Source organism: Tympanuchus pallidicinctus, unplaced genomic scaffold, assembly GCF_026119805.1.
Source record: "Tympanuchus pallidicinctus isolate F22 unplaced genomic scaffold, pur_lepc_1.0 scaffold2, whole genome shotgun sequence".
Taxonomy (NCBI): Eukaryota; Metazoa; Chordata; class Aves; order Galliformes; family Phasianidae; genus Tympanuchus; species Tympanuchus pallidicinctus.
Window position 1 is genome coordinate 10,425,060 of NW_026294721.1, and position 12,972 is coordinate 10,438,031.

General features: G+C 37.9%; 1 protein-coding gene across 9 annotated transcripts in view; it reads right to left on the reverse strand.

Moving 5' to 3' along the window:
* The window catches only part of SORCS2 (sortilin related VPS10 domain containing receptor 2), a 527,145-nt gene that overhangs the window by 339,668 nt on the left and 174,505 nt on the right, over nucleotides 1-12,972 (reverse strand). For all 9 annotated transcript variants that reach the window (XM_052683127.1, XM_052683125.1, XM_052683126.1 and 6 more), the window contains exon 2: nucleotides 7,018-7,085. In XM_052683127.1, coding sequence (XP_052539087.1) covers nucleotides 7,018-7,085 — 68 coding nt within the window. The remainder of the gene's footprint in view (nucleotides 1-7,017; nucleotides 7,086-12,972) is intronic.

Below are 12,972 nucleotides of genomic sequence, written 5' to 3' on the forward strand. Positions count from 1 at the left end.
AGTGCAAATTTCTCTCCTTATTCTGAGAATGTGGGGAGGAAGGATGAGAACCACCAAAAAAAAAAAAAAAAGAAAAATTGCTAACCCCACAGATGGTTAATGCATAGAAGGGCATTGTTTCTTTACTCCTCATCTTAAACCTGCCTGCTGAAACTAGCAAGAAAGCTAATACTTTTTTTTTTTTTTTTTTAACTGGAAGCTTGTACAGTAAAATACCATGAGAGAGCTGAGCAGAAGGCAGTGAAATGCCTTTTCTGAACTTACTGCTACTACTGACCTGGATGGACTTGGGGTAAGAAAAATTACTTATTCTATTACGATCAGTCCCAGCTGAAAGAAATTCATGTAAAACAAGAACCTGTGTGCAGCATTATGGGACAATTCCCACACCAAAAAGTCTTAAGATACCAGTTCCAGTTAATGTAATCAGAAATTCTATGACTGAACTTCATTTTACTCAAACAACGGGACATGATTTGTACACCATTTTAAATACATGATTATTCTTTCTGAATAAACTGATTTACTCACTGTGAGATAAGCCTTACACTGATTTAAATCCCTTTTCAGCAGTTAAGGAGACAGGTAAAAAATTTAAAAAATAAAAAATAAAATCAGCATTGCCACTCTTCAAGATAAACTTAACCTGTTCAGCAGCCATGCTGCATCTAGCTCCAACAGACACAAGCATACTGCAAGCTGAGGCCTTTTTCTATCAGTATAAATCTCAGCTTTCTTAATGGGTTTTAATCCACATGTCATATGTTTGTGTATTCAAAAACTAGTTTAGAAACATACAAACATTTGAAATCAACATCATCACTCCAAGATGAAGGCTTGAAAGAGGAGTTATGGCAGAACACTGCCATCTGTGAACAGCAGTTATTTAAGAAAGTATTTTAGGGAGACTTCTCCAGTAGCTTTTATTTGCTTGTGTATAGTTTACTTCCCCCCCCAGTTCAGACCTTCATACATACCAGCCATCAAAATACACAAAAGATGCAACTATATTAACACAGGATACAAAAGGGCTTCCTTATATCCAGCATTCACCTCATTCAAAGGGCTTCACCGAACATCAGACCATAACACTCTTGCATACTAGTTCACAATATCTGCATCTAAAGTCAAAGTTCTTTTTTTGTTTGTTTTTACAAATGCCCAAAAGCAACAGTTAAAACATGCAACAGGATTAGCCAAGGTACCAACAAGGTTATTTGTCAATGTGTTAGGTCTTGCTCACAGGAAAGAATACAGCAAGCCACATATCCATCAGAATACACACCTAAGTAGTACATCTGTACTGTCAACAATACAGCTGCCTCTTACAAAGACTAATAATCATTTCTTCAATATCTGGCATGTTCAAAGCTTGTCAAGATATGCTCCCTTCACTTTGTCTTTTATTTATTTTTCTTACTTGACAACCACAGTAAAACATTGCTCATAGACTGAAGTCTACTCCATTCTGTTTCTAACTCTGGTTTTACAGCCTATTTTAAATGCCCAAAATAAAACAGAAACAGTTCTGCACAACTCAACTCATAATGACACACTGTAGAGTATTAGCAAGACAGAAACTGCAGCAAAGATAATGAAATTCCTAGTAATGTTATTAGGTGAATATGGTAATATGATCAAAGACAGCATAAAAATCTGTTGTTCAATAATGAGATTAGAATTCTAATTGAAGGACTACTTTTTGAACTGCATTGCCCAAAACCTTTTTGCAGTGGAACAGGTGTAAACAAGGATATAATAGGAGGACAAAAGAGCTGCAGAATAATTGAGGGCAGTGTGTTTTGGCTACAGAATCTGCATTACTCAGGATGATGCATTAGCCAGAGCAAGCACAGCTAGACATTAGATCCCAAGCTGAGTTTGCTGGGCTAATAATTAGAAAACCATTTCTTTTCGTTGTTTTTACTCGGTAAGAAAGCAAATTTGATATGGAAATCACAGATTCAATAACTTGATCCCTTAGGGCCATTTCTACAAAGTCACTTTTCAAAGCTGAACCACAATATAAGACCATCTGGAAGTGCAAGTTGCTGCAGAACAGTCACTCCCTTAGTAAACAGCACCTCGCATCACAAAAGAAATTGAGTGGGACACCACATCTTATATTGTTGATTTTTTTTTTTTCTTTTTAAATTAATTTCAGGAAACAGGTGAAATTTCATTTACAAATCTCAAGAGCATGGCAACAAGTACCTACAGTCATTCTGACTGAGCCACACAAAGTCCAGAAGTTTTACTTTCCTGAGTGGTATTTTGCTCACTGCATCTACCTCAAAAAGACTCCTCAGCTCTTTCCAGTCTGACTTTTAACCTTAGCACAGGCTTTTGCCTTTGTCTAAACGCCCAGAGCACCACTGTGCATTGATCACTCATGATAGGCAGTGGGATTACACAACTGGATCTTGCCCAGAATACATGGCTTTTGTGGGTGCTGAGAGATGCAACTGTGCCATGTGTAAAGGAATTTCTGACCTCCTGTGCTTTGCCAAGTGTCATGCTGTCAAGGAGGCTCATATTTGCTTGCACTCTCAGCTGCTGACCTAGACCCTCACAACCTCCCTTCCCAGCACTGCTACTTTGCTCCCTCTTCAAGCTGCCTTTGAGTAAGCAACACCATTACTCACAACACAAAATACCTCAACATTTCTGAAAACTGACCTAACTAGGATTCAGGAAGCAGTGCTGAGAAGAAGCAACACTGCAGTTAACAACAAATAATGCAGTTTGTTTTGCTATGGTGAAACAATAACAACATGGGGATGCCATTGGGAACAATGGCAATTATGCAGCATGTCTCATTAGCACTGCCATATCATTATGCTTGATAAGATGCAATCAAAACTTTATTAGCAATCATCAGCAGCATCTATTATTTGTTGCCTAGGTCAAGTTAAGAAGAGAAGGCTGCATTCGTATCAGAAACAGAATTCTAAGTATGGGGTTGGAAGGCAATTCCATGGCCACACCGCGCTGAATCGCTGGACAACCCACAGCAATCACATATCTCAGTTGCCCCAATTTATAAAATGAAAATAATACACACCTGTTTTTAAGAAATTCATGATGATTAACTTGCATCTGCAGTATTAGTTTCTCAGTGTCTACGAAATTAATGTTAAAATATTTGATTTTAAGATTGAAGAACATGCACATAAATTGCAAGTGTGTAATATGTGCACAGAATCACCTGAGGTTGCAAAATATCTGCACTCATATATTCATGCACCGACAGATCCTTAAGGCATATGGAAGCACATGCTCAAGTATCTGTTTTACTAAATGCTCTTTTTGACGGAGGTCTTCCATAGGCTAAATACATTGTTTAAAGATGTGTGTGGACTCTGACGTAAGCAGCATTGATATGTAAAGAATCCTTACTACATACAATTTGTGAACATAGTTTTAGTATTTGAATTTGAAGTTTTAGTCTGGAATATCATTTTTTCATTAAGTTCATAAGGCCTAACATAACAACCCACCTGTGCCCTCAAGATATATTGTAATTCATAAACTCTTAAAATAAACCTGAACAGTGTTCTATTCCCTCCCACTAAGTTGCTTTACATTCAAGAAGCAACCAATGTTATCTCTGTTTACTTCCCTACTTTGAGTCAAATAGCTGTGCAATTTAATCCTACATTAATAGTTACTTAATAAGCAAATTAGCAAAGCATCAGAAATAGCTGACTACAGAAATACTGGTGTTTTCTAACTATACGTTTGCACCAAGATTTATGCATTCATAAGTGTTGTAACCAGAGATAACTGCTGCTAGTTAAAGTTGTTAAGACTTGCATTAACCAACACCATTTTTACTGTTCATTAGCTAACAGTAAGTTTCCAAGACAATATTTCGGCATCCCAATCCTGAAAGCTGACCCACATGAATAGATACAAGTCACCTATATAAACCAACAAAGCTCTGCAAAAGCACAGAAATTTGTCACTCAGCTCCATTTCTAAAAACCTCTCTTCTTTTACGAAGGTCTCCACATCTCCACCGGAATGTGCCTCAGGCTGTTTTTATTTTTTTCCTCTACCATTTGCATTACTCTGGAAAGTCTGTCTACAGCAACTAATAACCATCTCTGAACAAATAACCACCAAGTTACTCTTCCCTTCTCACTCCTTGTTCCAGAGATGGCAAGAAAAAACAACTGTGTGCGGGAGGAAAGAGGGAGTTGAAGTAGATACATGTTTTAGAGGAAGAAAAGAAAGATGTTTTTGCAGGAAATAAAAGGACTGATATATGCCAAGCTGTGATAATTTAGAGATTGGCGATATAAAAGTAGCAGATAAACAATGTTAAAAAATTAACCTGGTGGGGACTGACTGGGTTATAAAACAAGTTTATCTTCGCTTAGAGAATATTAACTGTCTGCTACGGTGCAGCTGTGAAAGACAGGAAGAAGAAAAACACAGGACAGAATCAGGAAATAATAGGACAGAGTCCATTCCCACTGGGGCACAGAAACTTCACCAAGATTAATGGTTTTTATCCACTGGCAAAAAAACCCTGTGCCATTTTTCACACCCATTTTTACTGTATATTTGTTCTGATGCAAATGAGAGAAAAACAGGAGAGAAACAAACCAGAAAGCGTAAAAATAAACATATGCTTTGTTCCTTCTGGGCAGGATGCCAGCATGAGTAAAACACCATGTCATGGTTCTCCAAGCAAACATGGAGCTTCACCAATTCACACCCAAACTCGTAACACAGGAAAAAAAAAATACAAAGATTCCCTGACTTCAGAGTCAGCTGCATTCAGTATTTATTTTATTTTCTACATATAATGAGCTACATCTCAACAGAGACAGGCACTATTTGATTTTTTTTGCACCAGTTAGCCCTGTCTGCGCTTTTCTAAATATACAAACTTTCTAACTCACAATCTGACGTATCTGTGTTCAGCTTACGCACCCCGAAGGGCAGAGGCAGGAGGTGAACACAGCATATCTAGGGATGGATCAGCTACCACCTCTTGCCCAACTACAAATCTTAGGTGCTTGTTTCCTTTCAGCTTTCCCATCCTAGTTTCCTAAACAACCAAAACATCTGGTAAATCCATTCCCCATAAGGAGAAAGCCCTGATTTTTTTTTATAACGTGACGTAGCAACAATTTTATTCAAATGCAGTTCACATCAGTTCTTCTTCACACCAGCTGTCAGCAAGGTCTGAGCAACCTTGTTTAAAGCAGTAATGTTCTCAAAAGAAAGCAACATTATCTGAAGCCTGTTTTATGTTTATTTTTGAAAGAGTAGAGAGTTTATTTTGAGGAGTCAGGCTGGGTAAGTTTAAAAGACTTCCATGATAGATTGTACTGAAGCGTGGATAGCAAAACTTGAAACATATTGCATATGCTGCATAGGCTGGAGGCATTTAACAAGAAAGCAATATATGCTTACACAATTCTGATGGAATCTGAATTTCTATTTTGTTGTCTTATTTACACAAGATGTTGGACAAAAACTAAAACAGAAACAAATACGTAATCAACTTCCCAGGTTGGAAGATTAAAGGATAAGAACAAAGGAACCACCAGTAACCCTAAAAAGCTCAATCCTGAGCAAATATTAAGTGCTCTCAAAGTACTGCAAAGATCTGCTGTTGCCATGAGAAACCTCACAAGAATAAAACAGCCTTCCTCAAGAAAAGTAACAAGATTGGTATGCACCATGTGCAGATCAGATTTTCTCGCACAGATGCAAGGTAAGGTCTCTATATGAGCTTTTGGGAAAGCATGAAGCTTATAGGTACCAAAGTCACAATGTATTACAACACCCATTTGTTTCTAGACCTGAAGCTTACTGGCTACACAAGAAATTCTCAAGCATGTCTGCTGTCATTTGTAACAACTGCTTAGATATCCAGGCAGAATAATTCAAGAATACATGTAGAGCTATAAATAACCTAGCAAAATTCCATTGCAAACACTGAAGCAACTTTATAGTTATTGATAACAGGGATATATTTTCAATTTTCAGGTCTACATAATGGGTACAGGAAAATCTCCTGTAGAATTTATATAGATACACAGAAAATTATACAGAACACAGAAAGCTTATCTAGCAAAAGAAAATGGACACCTGAGAAAATTTTAGGTGTTTGGTTTAAGAGCTGTCATTCAACACATGAGCACTTAAATAACTTTGAATAGGTTCATAGTCATTCAGGTGGCACACAACTCTGCAAAGTAGGTACCTGTTAGCCATTTATCTTGAAAAAAACAAGTCATCTCAATATGCATAACCACAGAGTAATTACAGTAATTCATCTCCTGTCAGCAAGCTTGAAGCAGGTATGTTAGCAAAAAAAAAAAAAAAAACGACAGCAGGGCAGGAAAGTACTGATCTTCATCTGTGATGTTGAACTAGTGTAATAATCTTACCCTAGCCTTGTTTTTGTGCTGATTAATGTTTGATAACACAATTTGTGCACACACAACAACAAGCATGTTGATGTTCTAGCTCACAAACGTTAAGAACGTGACAATCAATTTAGAAATCTTAATTGAATTACTGTATATTTCAAGTTGTCATAACATACAACCTAGCCAGCACCAGTATTGTATTTCATCCAGACAATTGTGACTCCTTCCAAATCAGGGTTACTTATTACCCACAGTACAGCACTCAAGAACTGCAAAAACTCCCAAGAGACACATCACAACACAATAAGGGACTGAACGTCTTCAGGTAACTTCAATGTAAAATTTCTATGAGAAAGAAAACGAATTGCCTCTTATAAAGCGGCACTGGGAAGGTGCTTTACACACTCCACAACTGTTTCTCTACTGCAAATTCATTTCAAACTCTTTCATACGGAACTGCAGGTCATTTAAAGAAGAAAAAGAATACGTACTACTGAGACTCTGGGTCATACTGCCATATTAACATCAAAAAGTAGTTCGATGAATCCAGCAGCAACTTGTTACAGGGAGAGAGACAAACTCAGAGAAAAGATAGAAGTTATAGGAAAAGCATAAAATTTACCTCCACAAAGAGCTCTCCAGCACTTTTCCCATGTCAGTATGATAGTACTTGGTAAGGATCAGGATCACCTAAAAAGACAATAAAAACATATTTATAAACATACACTGATAAATAAAACGGAGGTAGAAAATGGGCAGTATTACTCTCGTGAATATAGAGGTGAATTCTGAAAATCTGAACTGCATTTCAGGTTGGGTTTTTTGTTTTGTTTTCTTTTTGTTATTTCTTATTGGATTTACTTTTAGACTGACTGGATGGGATTTTTTTCCTCTTTCTGAGGAGAGTTATTTCAGCAATTGAAGCTTTCTGCAAACCAGGTGACTTTCACTTCACAGTGGAGTCGGAATGGTCACATAAATCCCTCTACCACATGACAACCCTGAAACAATCTGAATGACCTTCTCAGTAGAAAGAACCAAACTGGTTGCCAATTTAAGGGAGGCAACTGTCACTGACATCTATGGACACATTTATTTATTAGCTCAAAGTGTTAAACAATAGCAATTAACCTTGATTACCAATATAAATTAAGACAGAAAATGAGTTTGGGTCTTCTCTACAAGACCAAAAATGTGACTATAATGTCTGTAAATTTTTTATTCCTAAAAGTATTCTTCTCCTTTGAAGAACAGGCTTTGCACTCTGTAATTACTCATCAGGATTACCAGTATCTAAATACATATTAACAAATTCAATCCACAAAACATACACAGCCTACAAGAAAAGTCAGTAAGAAACAGATATTCCATTCATTCAACATCTGACAAATTCACTGGTCAATGTCAAGTGTTAGTCCATGACTGATGTATCAAGCTGAGTGCTGTGTTTTATATTTAGATCACTTAAAGCAGTTTTCCCTCGCTTGCTGCCAGTCCATATTAGTGCTTCTTATCCCCAAGTTACCATAGCAACCCCACTGATGTTGAATTGGAAGAACCTGTGGTTCTCTGCACAGCTGTTACATTTCTTTAACGCAGGGTCAACATCAGTCTCCAGCAGCTGAGACCATGCTGTTACTCAGCTGGCACTTCCCCTGTTCCTGACCACCAGGTGAAATCTCTAGCAAACAGCAACTTTAGGCATTCATTTGATTATCCAGACAATTAATATGCTAATGCCACATTTCTGCAACAGTTCAAAGCTTGGGTCTATGTACACTGGAGATTGTAAGAGAATTCCAGACTACAGGTGCTACATACATGGCATCTTGAAAAACAACATTTTGCAAAACTGAACTAATGTATTAGTCACAGATTGATTGTAGCCTAACAAATTCATAACATGTATTGCTAGATGTATGTTTAATAAGTAAAAGCAGAACCTCATTAATTAACAAACAATATTAATCTCTCTTATTCTCAAAGGAAATGCATCTACCAGATGCTTTTTTTGGAATTTGATGAAAAGGCACTGTAAAAGTATAGCCTTGGTTTAAAATAGAACAAGACAAAAAAAAAAAAAATCTTACTTTTAAATAGGTTACTACAAGGCTTACAAAGCCAAAAGAAACATTTCCCAACTGAGAGGGAGTATCTACTGATGAGAGTCCTGGCCACAACCCAACCATGCTCCATCAGGTCAGCAGGTCAGCTATTTACTCTATTGTCAGCATCCCAACTACAGCATATTGCTGGTCCTTGCAATTAAGGAGAAAAAGAAAGAAACTTCACTATTGGGAGCATCAATTGGCTCTAATTACTAAGGAAAACATTTCAGATCTTGGCTTTTAAAAGACCTAAAATTCTTATGCCACAAAAATTGACCTAGGAAATTTTTATTATTTTTTTTTTTTTTAAAAGAGATGCAAGAACATATTTGAGCAACATGAGATTAAAAAAGAAAAAGAGGGAAGATATGAGGATTTTTCATATTCATGAAAAGACTGAATTCTGAACTTACTAAGCCTATGTTTTTCATCTCTCTATGTCCTAAAACTGTAAATTTAATTCAGATCACTTACAGCGGTATACATTGAAACTACTCTACCACAGGGAAAGTCCAGTGTTTCATAACTGATTATTACCACACACAGAAGATCCTATCAGGTTACTCTCAACCTACCTGCTTTGAACTTGGAAATATCAGCGAAGCACATTCACAATAAGCCATTTCTGTTTCTCAGTACCCACCCGTAACATTAAGGACTCCACACAAAGAGTGCACTCATTGTAGTGTCTGCCAGCTCCAATCCATCTATGGGCTGCACCCATCAAACCAAAAAACTACTGCTATTCAACATAATTCAAATGAAAGGGTTTCAGGTAATTATAAACTGCATTTGATAGCAGTCATACATAGGAAAATGCCTTCTTACACATCAAGATAGCTGCCTTCATCCAAGCCACAATTCTGAGAAGTACATGCCATTATTTGCTTCTCTAACCCTAGTTCCTTGTATCAGGAATGGTGTGGTAAGCAAGAGTAGGGAAATAATCCTGCCCCTGTACTCAGCATTGGTGAGGTCTCACCTCAAGTATTGTGTTCAGTTTTGGGCACCTCAGTACAGAAAGGATATTGAGGTGCTGGAGCAGGTCAGGGCAACAAGGCTTATGAAGGGCAAGGAGAATGTGCCCTGTGAGGAGAGACTGAAGGAACTGGGGCTGTTTAGTCTGGAGAAAAGAAGGCTGCTTGCTCTCTTCCAGTATCTGAAAGCTGCTTACAGCCACAGCGTGATTGGTCTCTTCTCACTGGTGATAGGACAAGGGGAAATGGCCTTAAGTTGCACCAGGACAAATTTAGGTTTGGACATTGAGAAAAACTTCAGGACCTATCAGGAAAGGGTTGTTAAGCACTGGAATCGGCTCCCCAGGGAGGTGGTTGTGTCACCATCCCTAGATATGTTTAAAAACCATTCGGATGTGGTGCTCAGGGACACGATTTAGCGGAAAGTTGTTGGGGTACTATGGTTAGGTTGTGGTTTCACTTCACAATCTTCAAGGTCTTTTCCAACCTGAGCAATTCTACGATTTTACGGTATTCTACCCACATTAAATAAATACTCCAAAGAAAAAAAATCAATCATTTCACAAAACTGCGATGGTCTTTGGGATCTCTGGATTCTGAGCATCATTTCTAAGAGCAGAGTCTTGTTTCAATGGTTTCATTTTAATGAGTCTCCACAATAGGAAGCATTTTTACCACTTTGATGGCAACCAACAGTTCATCCACACTTCTAATCTAGTGAAAGATTTCAGGTTTCCTATAAATGGAGAGAGGCTCAAAGCACAATAGCAACTGAGTAATAGTATCATCCTCACCAGCACGCACTACTGTTAGCCATGGACTGCTCAAATGAATGTAGCTAAACAACAATGGAGAATTAAATTCACCAGATTCTTAATTTAAAGACAGACTTAGAAAGTAACAGATCTCTTGATCAATCCCATCTCCTGTTTTAAGAGTTATAAAGGTGTTTTAAAACATTTCATCCTTTAACAACACCAAGGACATTTTATTTGCCAACTCTAAAGGAGTAAAGCCTCAATAAAGCTTCATGATTGGAATTCTGTTTTGAGGGCATTTTTATTTAGGGATATTTGAATTCAGTAAATACAAATAAAAATAAAAATGTACTTTGGTCCAAAATGAATGACTCGAATGCCTGGTGCAGCCCTCTACTTCATTCTTTGAGCACTGTACACTTCTCTTAGGAGCAGTCCTTACTGGGTCTTAAAGCTTTCTGATTATATTTCTATTGCTCAGATCCCAGCCTCTTCTGCCCCTTCAGTACTGTTGAAGATCACTGCAGTTTCAGGAACACTGAAATAAACAGAACATCACATTTCCAGCTTCCTGTCAGCTTTCCTGCAAACAATTCAGGAGACTTTTCAGCTCTTTCTTTAAAAAGAAAAAAATCTTGTTTTTTGTTTGTTTTTTAATGCTTCCTGACAGGCTTACAAGAATAATGTCACACCATACAGATTACAAACAGAAAAAGGAAAATTAAAATTTCCAGCTGCCATCACAAAAGCTGTGCCTCTTTATTAAAGCTGGAGCTGGCTAGTATTTCCCCACATGGGTCAAGGTTATAGAGGATAAATTTCTTGGGACTCCTAAAGTTTTAAGCAATGAGCACTCAAAGCAAGTTTTCAATGGAAATTCAGATATTACCATACCTCTACACTTTCACCCTTCCCACCGATTTTTTTTTTTTTTTTTTTTTTTTTCTCCAGGTAAGAGAGGCAGAACTGTGATTTGTCAGAGATCTCCCACACCAAGCCTCTATTTCCCTAGCTGCTACAGCTCAAAGCTTTTCTCCAAACATAAGAGTTATAGTTTCTTTTCCAAAAATCTTTTGTAGAAACAAATCATTCTTCATGGCTAGACTAGGTTTTCAGTGAATGACGGACAGCTAAAGCAAAAGGAAAATTCAGAGAGTCACAGAACAGTTGGGGTTGGAAAGGACCTTTAAGATCATCTACTGCCAAACACCTGCTGTAGGCAGGGACACCTCCCCCCTAGACCAGGTTGCTCCCAGCTCCATCCAGCTTGGCCTTGAATGCTTCCAGGGAGGGGACATCCATAGTCTCGCTGGGCAGCCTGTTTCAGTGTCTCACCACACAATTCTGCAGATAATAGTGTCTGTGAATAATTGAAGCTAGGATTTTATCTTTTCTTTTTTGAATGCTTTCCTTCCCTCTGTTTCTCTTCTGAAAATGCTTTGCAGCAAGATTAGGCCAACAAGAGCTGCACTTTGTAAGAATCAGAAAGATCAACACAAGGGAACGGTGATACAGGAAGCCTTATGACAAAGAGACAAAATATCCGAAAGAAAACACAAAGAACTCACCCACCTCTGAAGATCTAGGCTCACAAGGGAGGGCTCTCCAACCAGAGATCCTTCCCCCCTGGCAGTCAGCCCTTAAATGAGGTCTAAGGCAGGTGCAGCCAGGCTGCAGCCCTTCTGGACACACAGCTGAATTGCCTTCACCTGTGCTCCCAGTGCTGACCAGGTCCTTTCCCCAGGTGCTCAATCAGTGGTTCAGGCTATGACTCAACAGTTGCCAAACACACCTGCTCTTAAAGACATACAGTGTGCTTTTAATAATTTCCTAACAAACTTTTGCCTTTAAAGGAGTCCATTTTAATTTTCTCTTTTCATCACCATATCACATAGAAAGAATAGCAAAGGAAAAATATATTGATTAATCGCTTTCCATGGTGTTTAAATTTTATCTTTGGTTTATTGATTTTGTTGTTTGTTTGTTTTCTGTGAAGATTCCCCTTGTTTTGGTAAACACTGGCTTAAGAAGAAAGCCTCTTTTCTTTCCATGCACTTTCCATCACTTTTTTTTTTTCACTGACCAATTTCAACAGATACCTGTTTATCTATCTAAATTAAGATTTTGGTGGGTTAAGATTTATTCGACTCCCTCTATTTCTGATTTGAAGATTTGTTTTTGGCATCTATTCAGAAGTTTAATAGAGAAACATTTATACTTGCAAATGTACCCCTGAAAGTATGATTGCAAGCTTTCATGTTTTCCCAAGTTTATTAGCAGGTGAGAACACACTGCAAACGCTTTCAGACAGCCATAGCCACTAGGAGAACATACTGCTCAGACACACTCAAGTTCCTTCAAACTTTTTAGCATCTGCTTAATTTCATTCATGTGAATGAACTCACTGAAATCAGAAGTATTTCTGAGTCACTTGATCAGGCACTTAATACTCTGCACGACTGGAACATAAGCCACAGTTCTGTTCAAGAATACTGTGTAATTCATCTTTTTTAGCTAATAAACCAAACTATTTCATTGTAACTATTTCAGAGTGATCAAGATGCTCTAGGTACAACCTGTTAATTCATCACTATCACCCTCTGTACTCCCAAAACCTTACAGACAGTTGATCAACAAGAAAAAGCCATAACAAATAATAGGGAAGCACCTATTCTCTGGTCCCTCAAGCCACTTCTACTTTCGCAGCAGGCAGGCTCTTTGATCATCATGCTAA